General features: G+C 45.1%; 1 protein-coding gene across 6 annotated transcripts in view; it reads left to right on the top strand.

Moving 5' to 3' along the window:
• RAI14 (retinoic acid induced 14) overlaps window positions 1–15,386 on the top strand; it is a 162,054-nt gene that overhangs the window by 95,633 nt on the left and 51,035 nt on the right. For all 6 annotated transcript variants that reach the window (XM_024981509.2, XM_024981508.2, XM_024981507.2 and 3 more), the window contains exon 3: window positions 4,068–4,198. In XM_024981509.2, coding sequence (XP_024837277.1) covers window positions 4,068–4,198 — 131 coding nt within the window. The remainder of the gene's footprint in view (window positions 1–4,067; window positions 4,199–15,386) is intronic.

Here is a 15,386-nt window from a genome sequence, read left to right as displayed (position 1 = left end):
TCCTGCATTGCAGGCAGATTCTTTACTGTCTTGCCACCAGGGAAGCCCTTCTCAAAGATGTATTGTTATTATGTCTATCCCTTGAGGAGGAACTAGGACTCTGCTTTGTCACTGCATATTGTTTGACCGCCTTTTTCTGTTTCTGCATTCCTTGTTTTCCCTGATTACTGAGACTTGTTCAAGGGCAAGCACTGTGGCCGACTCATCACAAAATGGCTTAGGACAGAGTGGCTTCTCTTTTGTCAAGAAAGCCATTCCTGGATTTATTTCTTTAGGGATCCCCTAACCTATCTGCTTACAATACCAGATATGACAGTGGGGCGTCCTTCATATGAAGAAAGTTTTTCAACTTTCCTGACAAAAATGGGGTGTCCAACAATTCAGTTCAGTTCTGACACTAATGCCCTGGAGTTAACATCTGATTCCACAGGTTAAAGGGCTCAATCCCACAAGATTGCCCCCACTTCAGATGCCAGATTCAAGTCCTCGGCCAACCATATGTCTCACTGACCAGCTGTAAAGTCCAAGGGTTCCCACAGCCCCTTGTCCAGGTTTGACAATTCACTAGAAATACCAAACAGAACCCAGGAAGGCAATTCACTTTCTAGTGTCAGTTTATTGTACATGATACAATTCAGAAATAGCCAGATAGAAGAAATGCTTGGGGCAATGTATGGAGTGTGTGCACACATGCGTGTGGGCGCCCAATTCTTCCATGGCTTCAGCAGCAAAACCATGCTCTCAGCATGTTTTTTTTTTGTAACTAAGCAGGAAGCCATGGGGCCCCCCAAGACAGACCCCTCCCCTGTATCCTCTGCTGTGGGTCCTCTCTGAAGTACCCAAATAATAGTATCTCATACACATTTCCTGAGTTTTTCAGATGCTAGAAAACCACCACTAAATGGAAGAACTACTTGGTGATCAGGAGCACGGAGCCCCCAGACCTTCTGGGCCCTAAGAACAGATGCTGTTAACCACCCATCAACCAATCAGAGAATTGTGCAGGAGCCGATCACATACCCTCGAACACCTCCTCCCTCACCTGACCTTTAGAAATGCTTTGCTGAAACCTTCAGGGAGTTCAGAGTTTTGGGGGGGCCATGAGCCACCCTTTCTCCTTGCATCTCCCTGCAATGAACCATTCTCTGCCCCAGATTCCAACATTTCAGTTTCTTGGGCCTCCCTGTGTGTTGGGCACAGGAATGTGTGTCCGGTAACAGATGCACATGTAACTAATTTTAGGGAGCCCCTGCAATCAGATTTTTCTCAACCAAGAGTTGAGTGCCTTAGTTGCACTGAGAAGGAAAATCCTTTCATGTGGCCTTTCTTTGCTTAAGTACTTTCAATCATGTCCTCTGAGATTTAATATCCTTTTGATCTTCCCAATCCAGTTTTAATTGGGTCAGTTTAAGTTAGGGAAGGATTTTAAAAGACAACACTAATAATGGAGCAGTTGGGATGATGTAGATAGGAATAATTGGTTGGAAATGTGCTTCAGTAAACGTTTTTTGTTTTGTTGTGGCTTGTAAAGTGCAGTCTGGAGGAAAGTAAGCTGCAATCCTTTCTCTTGGTGTTTGCTACATTTCGTCATTAAGTAAAGCCTGCGATTCTACTGACACACACTTGTGCCTTGGGCAATGTATTTGTTCTGTTCCCCTTCAATAAGAAGCCTGATTTGTTTTTTATAAGTAGTATTTTAAGACATGAATTTATTTTATTATTGTTATTTTTTTGGCCAGGCCATATGGCATGTGGGACCCTAGTTCTCCGACCGGGGATCAAACCCACGCCCCCTGTCTTGACAGTGTGGAGTCTTAACCACTAGACCACCAGGGAAGTCTCAGGAAACTTGATCTGTAATAAAAGATAAAACCACTGTCTTCTCTGTGAGTAAATTGTAGGAGAATGGTGGATAATTTGGCTTAGACACATTCTTTCTTTGCTAAACAGTTTTGAGCTGCACTGTTCTATGTGATATCCACTAGCTACTGGCACTTGATATCTAAAATTAAATTTTGAAATTCATTTCCTCAGTCTCACTGGCCACATTTCCAGGGCTCAATAGCCACACGTGGCTAATGTGAGGTTGGTGGTTGAGGCCAGATAGTTGCTTGTTGCGGGGAGAGGGGTATCCCGAGCATTGTAAGGTGTTTAGCATCACCCCAGCCTCTACCTACCAGATGCTGGTAGGACTCCCTAGTCATGACAATCAAAACTGCATGTCAGGATTGCCAAATGTCCCTTGAGGGGCAGTCACCCCTGGTTGAGAATCACTGGCCCAGTGGCTACAGTTTTGGGACAGTTGCAGATACAGAACATTTCCATCATCACAGACTGTGCAATTCTAGAATAATTCCTAGCAGAGTTTGGCTTTGGACATTTTCTAGATTAAACCTTTTAAGCTTTAGAGCAAGGACAGTGATCATTCAGTTCAAAGCCTTGGGAAACTGAGACACACAGGTTTTTTTTTTTTTCGGATGACTTAATATCTGAAGCATGTAAGTACCCATGTGGTGTTCTGGACTTCATGCAGCCTAGAGGACGGATGCACTTTCTCTGTGTTCTTGCACTCAGTGATGGCAAGGAGAAGGAGGACTTCCCCTTCATGAGGAAAGGACAGAGTCCTGAGAAATGGAAGATGTCCAGCCCTGAGACTCTCAGAGAAGGAAACTTCTGACTCGAGCCCTGGGTTACCTCTTCTGTGGCCTGTGGCTTTCTTGAAAGCCCTGCCTCTAGGCTAGGGTTGGAAGGGGTGCTAGGGCCATCTACTGGCCCCACCCTTGCTCTGAGAGGCACAGTCTTACTGGGTTTTCTGGTTCGATGAGTGCAGAGAGATGCAAAGTGTCCTGAGCCCATGGAAGACTGCAGTCCTTTAAAAGATTCCCTCTTGTTACTTTTAAATCTCCAGTGTCTCCTCTACATTTTCCTGGAAGTGGTCCATGGCAGAGTCTTTACTATGAATTGCCTGGTGATTCTTATTTTCAGGGTCACAGGAAAGCAGCCAGCCCTAGAGACCTGTCTGTAGAAAGTGCTGGGGAGAGAGGAAGATTCCCTTTCAGGGCAGAGGTGTCCATCCCTGGAAGCGCCAGAAAGTACGCTTAGCAAGGGTGCGGTGGGGGTATGTCTGGAAAGCAGGCTGGGCTTGCAGTTTCCCAGGGGCTTTGAGGTGACCCAGGGTCTTTTCCTCCTCTGTGAATCCCAAGAGCCTCACACGCCTCCTGTTGACTCTTCTTCCATCACGAGTTTGTTCTCCGCTCTAAAATCTTCAGTGGCTCACTGCTGCCTTTCCACGTTGGACACTTCTTAGTACTCAAGGCTCTTTTTGCTCTGATATCAAGGTCTTCTCTATCCCTTAATAAGATTAGAAATTAGTTTTTGTGCTGCCAAAAGCTTTCCTGTTACTGCCATTTGCAGAATTATTCTCTCGGGGCTGAGGGTCCGTGGAGGTGGACGCTTTGCTCGGGGCCATTTGATGTGTAATAGCTTGTTCAGGAAGAAGTTTTGTTTCTGGTGATATTCTGTTGAGTTGGAAGCCTAGACAACTACTTAAAACCAGCATACAACTCAAAACTGCAGTAAACGGGCCGGGAGAAGTGACAGCAAAAGTAGATGGGGGCGTCGCATGTGTAAATCCTCAGGCTGCCTTGGGCTGGTGGCCGGTTGGTCCTGTCCCTTTATGGGCCCAGTGAGCTGTGGACCAGGTCAAAGGTCAGTGTTCTGCGGTGCCAGCTGTCAAGTTTAGCCGCAAATAAGCTAATGTGTAAACTGGCCTCTTGGTCTTTGAAAGTTGCTTCACCTTCCCCATTTCAGTTGAAAAAAGTTGCTTTGTTTCAGAGTTTGGTGACCGGCCGCTATTTCATTGAACTGTGGATGTTTTCTTTTGGGAAACCAGCCTTTTTAGGTGTCTCCATGGTGAAGGGAAAGGTATTTTTAAAGTTGCCCATTGCGGGGCAGGTTCTCATTTGAGTGACGGGGAGGGTGGAGAGCGGGGACGTTCTGGATCCTGAAGGCAGGATAGCTGTGGCTGCTGTCACTTACTGGCTCTACGTGTCCTCTTTGCTCCACAGACCAACGAGTGGAACAAGAATGATGACCGACTGCTGCAGGCTGTGGAGAATGGAGATGCCGAGAAGGTGGCCTCGCTGCTGGGCAAGAAGGGGGCCAGTGCCACCAAGCATGACAGCGAGGGCAAGACCGCGTAAGTTAGAGATCGGCTTCTGACAGCTGCTTCGGGGTTCTCAGCTTGTTCTCTGACATTCTCAGGATCCCTAGGGAAACTTTGCAAGTGCAGCTAGTACTGCCCCCACCGCCCACCCGTTGTTAAAATATGTAAGAGGATATTTTAGTCTAGTTCCTCTCCAAGTTCCAAGTAACACATTTGAGTTTTGCCTTGAATGGTTACATTTGTTCCTGGTGTAACCAAAGATTTTGCCAGAGAACAAATAGCACCAGCCTTGTAACCAACTAACTGATAGGTGGGAAATGAATCTGATCCCAGATTCATTCAAACAGCGTAAAAGAGAAAGTTTTTTTTTTATTCTCATAACCTTATTATTTATAGTATTTGTTATTCAGTCTCTCAGTCGTGTCCGACTCTTTGCGACCCCATGGACTGCAGCACACCAGGCTTCCCTGTCCTTCACCATCTCCTGGAGCTTGCTCAAACTCATGTCCATTGAGTCAGTGATGCCATCCAACCATCTCATCCTCTGTCTTTCCTTACTCTGGTCATCTTACAGAGAGGTTATTGACTTTAGATTTCTAATCTGGACTTTTATCAGCTAGGATTGTGTAGTCCTCACACCTCAATTTCTTCACTATGCAGTGGAGACGACAGTATTCAACCTCCAGGGTAGTTATGAGAATAAAACAAGATACTGACATTGGTTGGGTGACCCCAGAAGCAGGCTGTGAGGTCTGGATTTGAGTGGAAGAAGTTTTTATAGCCCGTGATCTCAGCAAGTGGACAGTAAGGGAATGAAGCCTCTATAGCATGTTATTGACAGGTTACTGCTATGAGCAACTGAGACTCATTCCTGCTAAGGACCTCTGGGAATCTGTCTAGACTTAGAGTAGGGATTGGCCAACTATGGCCCAACTGTCTGCCTTTGTAAATCGGTTTTGTTGGAATGCAGCCACACCTATTCATTCAGCATTGTTTGTGGCTGTTTTCTGCACTGCAAAGGCAGATTTGAGTCTTAAGACAAGGACTGTGTGGCCCACAAAGCCTAACAATTTAACTAGTTTGCTTATCCCAGGTTTAAAGTATGCTTCAGAGTTGTCCCAGTACCCTTGCCTAGAAAATTCCCTGGATGGAGGAGCCTGGTGGGCTACAGTCCATGGGGTCGCAAAGAGTCAGACACAACTGAGCGACTTCACTCACTCACTCACTCAGAGTTGTCCCACCCAAGGGGTAAAGAAACTGGGATATCTCTGATCTCCTAACCCTGCAAGGTTGAGTGCCTTTGCTAGGGGCGATAATGCTTATGGCCAGAACACCTCTAAAAGGATGAAGGAGGGGCACCTACAGCCATAGATGCCAGGTGTAAAAAGCTGCACAGTGCCCAGCCCACAGTAAGCACTTGATAAAGCCAGCTCCCTTCCTTTCTTGTCCTAGATTGCTGTTGCTCAATTCTGGCAGCTCTGGCATTAGACTCTCTTGGGATGCTTTTATTTTTATTTTTTGTCAACTTTGTTTTTGATTCTGCTGCACCTCTTGTGGGATCTTAGTTCCCCGACCAGGGGTTAAACTCATGTCACTTGCATTGGAAGGTAGATTCTTAGCCACAAGACTGCCAGGGAAGCCCACCCTGGGGTGCTTTTTAAAATATGGATGCTATGCCCATCCTGATGTTCTGAATCATTTGGTCTAGGCAGAGGACCAGGAATTCATATTTTTAAAAGTATCCCATGTAGATTCAACCAGAGAGAACCATTCTCCGGAAATTAGATTGAGTGTAGATTGAAACATAGATATCAAGAATAAATGGCAAATTGTCAGGGAAAATTGTCCCACTAAAAGTGCTATGCTGCGTGCTAAGTTGCTTCACTTGTGTCTGACTCTTTGCGACCCCACAGACTGTAGCCCACCAGGCTCCTCTGTCCGTGGGATTCTCCAGGCAGAATGCGGGAGGGGGTTGCCATGCCCTCCTCCAGGAGATCTTCCTGACCCAGGGATCAAACCCACATCTCTTATGTCTCTTACATTTGCAGGCATGTTCTTTACCACTAGCGCCACCTGGGAAGCCCGAAATTAACCCGTCTTCCCAGCACCCACAGAAAAGGGTGATCCCATAGAGGAGACCCCAACTCTGTTGATTGGGAGCCACAGGAAGCTCAAAGGGCGAAGCTTTCTGTAGGAACCAGGCTAGCCAGCACATAAAGGGGAGAGGGTACACGTTCTCACACAGGTCAGGGTCTGGTTCTGTAGGAGATGCGCTTGTCCTTTCAGCCAGTCACCCTAAGTTGAACCCCACCCCCCCCCCCAGCCTCAGCTTGACTTCTTCTTGGCAGAGGCCTGTCTCAGGTGTGGGCACAAGGCCATATCCCTGGGAGCCCTGACTCGCCAGTCAGGGTAGTAGGCTGGCTTTGGGTGTTACATCAGTTGCCTATTCAACCTTATGTAACTGTTAGTTCTTAGGTCTCCTGCACTCTAGACTATAATTTCCTTGCTAGAAGGGACTGTGACCTTACAGTTCCCAGCTGGAATTATCTAGCCAGCGGCTTGGTTTATAGTATTCTTTTAAAAATAATTTTATTTATTTTTGGCTGCACAGGATCTTCATTGCCGCACGGGCTTTCTCTAGTTGTGGTGAGCAGAGACCACTTTCTGTTGTGGTACATATGCTTTTCATTGTGGTGGTTTCTCTCGTTGTGGAGTACAGGCTCTAGATGCCTGGGCTCAGTAGTTGTGGCACATGGGCTCAGAAGTTGCAGCTCACAGTCTCTAGAGTGCAGGCTCAGTAGCTGTGGTGCAGGGGCTTAGTTCCTGTGGCATGTGGGGTCTTCCCGGACCAGGGTTCGAACCCGTGTCCCCTGCATTGGCGAATTCTTAACCATTGGACCACCAGGGAAGTCCTATAGTAGATAGCCAATAAATATTTGTTGGATGAGTTAATTAACCTTTTCTTGTGATGCTACATTTGGAGTTCATGCTCTCTGAGCTACAGTGGCAGAGGCCACCCTCTTAAGCCTGTGCTGAGATTTTTAGCAGTAGGCCCGGTGCCTTTGTATTACTCTATGTACCACCATACAGCTTTCTAGGCTCCTCCTCCTCCCAGTCTGGCTCTGCAGATGTCTGCACAAGACAAGCTTTATAGCCATCCCAGAGAAAGGGAAGGGAACTGTTCATGAGAGTTTCGTCCAAGACAATACTCACTAAAAAAAAGAAAACTTAGATTAGCAGCTTTGCCATAATTATGATCACCTTGATCAATCTGTGCCTTTTGTTAATAAGATATTCCTTATGTATAGAACAGATGGTCAAATTTATTTTCTCTTATCTCTCTTTTTTAATTGTAAAATATACACATCATAAAACTTACCAGGTTAGCCATTTTAAAGTATCCATTTTCGTGGCATTAAGTACGTTCACAGTACAACCATCATCATCACTAGTTCCAGAAATGTTTCATCACCCCGAAAGGAAACCCACACCCATTAAACAATGACACTCCTTAACCTCCCCTCCCACTCTTCCTGGTGACCACTAATCTGCTTTCTGTCTTTATGAATCAGCCTGTTCTGGATATTTCATATAAACCGAATCATACTATACGAGGCCCTTGGTCTCTGGCTTCTTTCAGCTTAATGTTTTCAAGGTTCATCCTTATTGTAGCATGAATCAGTAGTTCATTCTGTTCTTTTCAACTAGAAATGCACACAGAAGTTATAAAAAAAAAAATCACCACCTCCATTTAAAAGATGATAAAACTAAGGTCCATGTGATGCATCGCTCCCTGAATTAACCCTGAGCCATTTCTAACATCTCTGCCTTTGCACTTATAAGCCACCATTTTTCTCTTCAGTGACACCTAGGTAGAAAACGAGAGGGACTCTATGCAAAAGGAAGAGAGGAGGTACTTAATTTTTCCGTGCAAGATTTTTCATAAGACATCATCTGCTAACATTAAACTTTTCTGGTTGGACTGTTCCTTTTTGATTTTTAAAGTTATTAACTGATAATGGTAAGAATTTAGTTTTCAAAGCCACCATAGAATTAAATCTACCTGGCTTCATATTTTCTTTCAAATCTAATGGTCTTAGTGTTGAGAAGGAAGGCAGGGGTGCTGTGGGGTTAGAAATCATCTGTCTTGTCCCTTTGTTTCTGTGTGTGTTAGTCGTTCAGTTGTGACTGACTCTTTGCGACCCCATGAATGGTAGCCCTCCAGGCTCCTCTGTCCATGGTATTCTTCAGGCAAGGATACTGAAGTGAGTAGCTGTTCATTTCTCCAGGGGATCTTCCTGACCCAGAGATGAAACCCAGGTCTCTTGAATTGCAGGCAGATTCTTTACTGTCTGAGCCACCAGGAAAGCCTGTCCCTTTGGTACCACGTAATTCTGCAAGGCCAAGTGTCTGCTGTAACAGTGAGCTCCAGGCAGCATTGTTCCCTTGGTTTCAGCATTCTTACCTTGCAAGTCTACACTTCTGGCTTTGGGTTAGTCTAATCTGTGCATTCCTACCTGCGTGTATGTGCATGTCCCTCAACCTATAGAGACTTTGCTGTTCTTGTTCCTGTTCTTTCCACGTGCATCTGGTTTGGTGTCAGGGGAATGGGGAACTCCCTAGGAGCAGTTCTGAATTCAGGGCGGACCAATGCAGAGTGTTCCTCCCTCAAGAACTCTTGCTCCATCAGCCCCCTGGAGCTTGCAGGGCCTGCATTTGTTTGAGGATGTGTATAGAATGTTTTGCATTTGTCTCCAAAGGGTAAGACTAGATCACATACCTGGAAGTTAGGTCCTTGACAGGACTTGGCCTCGTTCTCTGCCCACTCATTAGGGTTTACCCTTTGATTTATGCATACCTCTGTATCAAAATGAATTTGGAGGCCTGTCTTCTAGTGAGCTTTTGTGATAACCCATTTTGTCATCTTGCTCAGTGATGCACAGGGTTTTCCTATTGCCTAACAGCCTGGAGTCCTGACTTTGACTTTCAAGGGCCTCCTGGTGGCCCTGCCCTTGTTTTGCTGTTTTCTTACTCGTTTCTTCTGCTGGAGGTGGCACTGTCTGCTCCCTGCCTTCCTCTCCTGTGAGACCATTTAGGTGTTTGCCCCAGGTTCTCTAGTCCAGAATGCCTTCCTCCCTGATATTCTCAGTCCTTTTAAAAAATTTTTGTCTTCTCTTGGAAATACTAGAATCTTGATTGAAAAACTTGATGTAGAAAAGCCTCTACAGTTTAAATATGATCTATATTTTTTGGGGGGCCATGCCATGTGGATGCAGGATATTACTTGCCTGACCAGGGATTGAACCTGTGCCTCCTGCATTGGAAGTGCAGAGTCCTAACCACTGGATTGCTAGGGAAGCCCCCAAGATCTGTGTTTTCTGAATGACTCAAATCCCTTACAACATGGAAGCTCTGTGAGGACAGGGATCCTATGATTTCAGTGATGGTGTTGGTTTCTCCCACTGTTCCAGGCATATAAGAGGCACCTGGCTGCTATTTGTGTAAGTGAACTTTTCAGCATGGTTCTAATGGAGAAAACACTCTTTTTTGCTGGTACTATCTCATAGGTAAAGTTGTTAGGGTTGAACTATCATGGGGCTCAAGAGGAAAATAGCTGTCCTGGTGAACATCACAACCCGACACATGTCTCTCCCAGCTTCCAGTGCAATTTCAGTAGAGACAAACTCAGCCCTCACTACCTAGAGAATCAGACAACCCAGAAAGTCCCAAGAATGAGGCAGCCATCTCGGTTGACATTCTCCAGAAGCTTCCATAACCCAAGGTCAATAACCAGATGGGTGGTTTAGTAATTCTTCAGACTTTTCAGTTCTTCCTGGAATATTTTCTTTAGGGAGAGATAAGAAACCTTGTCTGAATTTTTTTTTTTTCCTCTAAAACTGATCTAAGAGGGGTTAAAAAGGGGGTGGAAGCAATCAAATAACTGAAATTCATTTCACAAAGAGTAAAAGAAGGGTGATGTCTTGGGTCAGAAGAGAACAAAATAGAGCCGGGCAGAGAGCTTCAGCTGCGGGCTGTGTTTATGGCGTCAAGCTTGGCCTCCCTCAGCCCATCTGTTCTCTTTCCATGGTGGAGGTGAGGAAGGGGGAGATGCCATTGCCCTAAAACCTCTCACCATAGAACAAGCTAATTGTTTCAAGATTGTTTCCCCTACATTTGGATGTGCGTTTAATTAAAGTTATGTGTGTTTGTTTTAGGAACAACCAGACTAAATAAAATCACTGCTGGGACTGTGGTATTTGAAGAAATACCACCCAGCCGTGTGTGAATAGAGACAAATATATATATATATACACACACACATATATATATATGTATATTGTCTGCATCCATGTTTAGCCCACCTTTCAAAGACCTGATCTTTTTGGCTTTGAAAACAAGAACTTGACTTGGTGGCACTTACATGTAAAATAGAGGAGGTAGTCCTCGAATTCTGCAGATCAATATGAAAAGGGGCTTCTCTGGCCGGTGGTTTGTTGTACTTCTGACTCTTCCTGTTTTCTGGAAGAGAAAACAAGAGATTTCCAAAACTGAAAACCCTTGGAAATCAGTCTTGGAAATCAAGTCATACCACCTGGTTGCCTTCTCTCACAGCTCTCAAATTCATTTACCTAAAACTGCAGTATACTTTATGTGTAATTGCAGCCTCCTTCTCAGCAAAATCGCCTTCCAGGCAAAACCACCCTGTGTTTTGTCTATATCCTGTTAATATCTGGCAGAGGGATGAACTGAAAGCTATAATTTCTTTATAGCATATCTACTCTGCTTCTGGTCAAGTGCATTTTTGAAAGTGACATAATGTCTGTTCCTGTCTTGCAAATGTACCCAAATGTTTGCTTCTAGTTGGGAGGTATTAAAGTGCTCCAAAATCATTCATAAGCACGTAACAAAAAAAGGGAGAAAATATGGTCCTTGCCTACAAGATGCACAGCATCTGGCTGAGAAGATAAGACCAACGGAAGTACTGGAGAATAATTAAGTGCTAAATCATAACATACTAACTGTAAGGGGTTCAAGATGGGAAGAGGTGGTGATGCACTGGAGTAGTGAAGGAATGCTTCCTGTGATGCAAGGTGGCCCCGAGAGAATGGGTTGGGAGGATGTGGTGGGGACAGAGGAAGTGGTAACATCCCAAATGGAAAAGAAAAACAATACCATGGTCATTATTTCCTTCCCTTCCTCCAGAGCTTATCATAGCACTTCAAGGTCAGGGACCCACTTGGCAACTAGATCCGTGGTTCTCAACCTAATTCCCATTAGAAGCTTCCTGGACAGCTTTGAGAAGTGCTGGGCATCACCCTCAGAGCTACCTGTGTAATTCCTATGGGGTGCAGTCTGGGCATGGGGTTGTTTCAGCACACAGGTGGCTTGAATGGTCAGCCCAAGCTGAGGACCATGGTGCTGGTCACTTTGCAGTGAGACCCCAGGCTTTATAGCCCAAAGCTTCCTATGGGTTTTCCCTCATGACAGGTTCCAGGGGGACTGAGGAAGGCCCAAGGAGCCCAGGTGAAATGTTTTCTAGCATACATGCGTGTGTGTGTGTGTGTGTGTGCATGTGCGTGTGCGCGCGCGCGCGCTTAGTTACTCAATCGTGTCCAACTGTTTGTGACCCTATGGGTGATAGCCTGCCAGGCTCCTCTGTCCATGGGGATTCTCCAGGCAAGAGTACTGGAGTGGGTTGCCATGCCCTCCCCTAGGGGATCCTCCCAACCCGGGGATTGAACCCAGTCTCCCACATTGCAGGCAGATTCTTTACTGTCTGAACTACCAGGGAAGCCCATCCACACATACATGTATATATCATGCTTGTGCACAGAGTAAAATTAAAATGAAAGATAAATTTTGTCATAAATTACGTTAAAGTTATATAATTCACAAGGTGTTTATAGGGAAATAGTGTCATGGGTTAAAGCTGAACAGATCAGGTTGCAAAACTGTGCTTTGGAAGGAAGACTTGTAACCAGGAAGTGGTGCAAATTGATGAGAATAGATACAGGGATTAAGAACTACAGTGATTAAAATATTGGTGGGGTCACAGGACTTTTTCATTTTGAAACTTTGCAAAGTTGGATTAAGTATATTGAAAAGGAAGGATTTTAGACACTCAGATGGCTTATTGTTGCCCAGGGTTGCAGCAATCTGGCTTTGCCTCAGGGGCGAGGCCTGCCGCCACATGCAGAGGTCAAGAGAGCCTGGGAAAGGGAGTTGTGATAGAGGGCGGAGCCGGGGCGAGTGGGCGTGGCCGGCAGCACACGCAGGCGTTGACCTCCATCCAGACTAACCTCGCGGGAGGAGGGGGCACCTGGGGCAGGAGGTTCTCACGCTGGCAGCCACCAGACAGTTCAAGGGTTGAGGCACATGACATCACTCAACACATGCCTGTCCTTTAGAAATGCTCCTGCTTCCTTGCCTGCATCCCTGAAAGTGACACTTTACAAAAGGCCGCCGCCACCACCACCACCACCACCACCATATAGGCTGCAGAGTCATTCAAGGTCCAGTTTGCCCTTTCTTTCATAAAGTCTTTTCTAATTTCCAACAGGGCTGAGCTTAACCTCAACCACTACCTCTCTTAAACTTGATGGGTCTTGTTTACTTATGTACCTATCTTACACAATTAACAGTTGTTATTTGTCATGTTAATATTGAGTACCCAACACTGGGCTGGGGGCTTTCATATGTGTTCTTCAGTCAACAGATAGTTGATCTTTCACCCATTAGAAAGATCATGTCAGTTTCTCCCAGTATTTCTCATCTGATGCTCTCAATCACCCTGGAGTAATTTGTGAAGAGAAAAGTATGGGTCAGAAAGGTTTGGAAATTGGTACAAATCACCCATTCTGGGTAATAGAGTCTGGGAGTCATGAATCAGTTCAGTTCAGTTACTCAGTTGTGTCTGACTCTTTGTGACCCCATGGACTGCAGCACACCAGACTTCCCTGTCCATCACCAACTCCTGGAGCTTGCTCAAACTCATCGAGTCAGTGATGCCATCCAACCATCTCATCTTGTGTCGTCCCCTTCTCCTCCTGCCTTCAGTCTTTCCCAGCATTCAGGATCTTTTCAAATGAGTCAGTTCTTCACATCAGGTGGCCAAAGGCTTGGAGTTTCAACTTCAGCATCAGTCCTTCCAATGAATATTTAGTATTGACTAGTTGCATCTCCTTGCAGTCCAAGGGACTCTCAAGAGTCTTCTCCAACATCACAGTTCAAAAGCATCAATTCTTTGGTGCTCAGCTTTCTTTATAGTCCAACTCTCACATCCATACATGACTACTGGAAAAACCATAGCTTTGACTAGATGGACATTTGTTGGCAAAGTAATGTCTCTACTTTTTAATACGCTGTCTAGGTTGGTCATAGCTTTTCTTCCAAAGGAGCAAGCATCTTTTAATTTCATGGCTGCAGTCACCATCTGCAGTGATTTTGGAGCCCAAGAAAATAAAGTCTGTCACTGTTTCCATTGTTTCCCCATCTATTTGCCATGAAGTGATGGGACCGGATGCCATGATCTTAGTTTTCTGAATGTTGAGCTTTAAGCCAACTTCTTCACTCTCCTCTTTCACTTTCATCAAGAGGCTCTTTAGTTTTTCTTCACTTTCTGCCTTAAGGGTGGTATCATTTGCATATCTGAGGTTATTGATATTTCTCCCAGCAATCTGATTCCAGTGTGTGCTTCATCCAGCCCGGCACTTCACATGATGTACTCTGCATATAAGTTAAACAAGCAAGGTGACAATATACAGCCTTGACATACTCCTTTCCTGATTTGGAACCAGTCTGTTGTTCCATGTCTGGTTCTAACTGTTGCTTCTTGACCTGCATACAGATTTCTTAGGAGGCAGGTCAGGTGGTCTGGTATTCCCATCTCTTGAAGAATTTTCCACAGTTTGTTATGATCTGCACAGTCAAAGGCTTTGGCGTAATCAATAAAGCGTAAGTAGATTTTTTTCTGGTATTCTCTTGCTTTTTTGATGATCCAGCAGATGTTGGCAATTCGATCTCTGGTTTCTCTGCCTTTTCTAAATCCAGCATGAACATCTGGAAGTTCACGGTTCACGTATTATTGAAGCCTGGCTTGGAGAATTTTGAGCATTACTCTGCTAGCATGTGCTGCTGCTGCTGAGTCACTTCAGTCGTGTCCGACTCTGTGTGACCCCATAGACGGCAGCCCACCAGGCTCCCCCGTCCCTGGGATTCTCCAGGCAAGAACACTGGAGTGGATTGCCATTTCCTTCTCCAATGCATGAAAGTGAAAAGTGAAAGTGAAGTCACTCAGTCCTGTCCAATCCTCAGCGACCCCATGGACTGCAGCCTACCAGGCTCCTCCATCCATGGGAATTTCCAGGCAAGAGTACTGGAGTGGGGTGCCATTGCCTTCTCCATGCTAGCATGTGAGATGAGTGCAATTGTGTGGTAGTTTGAACATTCTTTGGCATTGCCTTTCTTTGGGATTGGAATGAAAACTGACCTTGTCCAGTCCTGTGGCCACTGCTGAGTTTTCCAAATTTGCTGGCGTGTTGAGTGCAACACTTTCACAGCATCATCTTTTAGGATTTGAAAGAGCTCAACTGGAATTCCATCATCTCCACTAGATTTGTTCATAGTGATGCTTTCTAAGGCCCATTTGACTTCACATTCCAGGATGTCTGTCTCTAGGTGAGTGATCACACCATCGTGATTATCTGGGTCATGAAGATCTTTTTGTATAGTTCTTCTGTGTATTCTTCATACACAGAATTAATACACAGATGATATTCTTAATATCGTCTGCTTCTGTTAGGTCCCTACAATTTCTGTCCTTTATTGAGCCCATCTTTGCGTGAAATGTTCCCTTGGTATCTCTAATTTTCTTGAAGAGATCTCTGGTCTTTCCCATTCTATTGTTTTCCTCTATTTGTTTGCACTGATCATGAATACAAGAGACAGATCATTTGCCCTAAAGATTTCATACTTCCTAAGTGCTATTTTCAGACTGCATTCGTGAAACCAAACAGTCGTGAGGAAAAAGAGCTAATGTTCAGCTTAAGTGTCTCGGGGTTTCTTAGCTCTGGGTATGTGATCTTTCATCTAAGCGTCTCCTCCTCCTGTCACTAGGAGACCTCTGCCCTGAGAAGAAGCATGGCTGACTCTGTTAGCACATTATGGGCACTTAATAACAATAATCCTGTTTTTACTGTCTTTATTTATTTTATGCCAGTCA

The sequence above is a fragment of the Bos taurus genome, chromosome 20 (genome assembly GCF_002263795.3).
Source record: "Bos taurus isolate L1 Dominette 01449 registration number 42190680 breed Hereford chromosome 20, ARS-UCD2.0, whole genome shotgun sequence".
NCBI lineage: Eukaryota > Metazoa > Chordata > Mammalia > Artiodactyla > Bovidae > Bos > Bos taurus.
The sequence above is the reverse complement of the archived record's forward strand: the minus strand, read 5'-3'. Positions and strand labels throughout refer to the sequence as shown.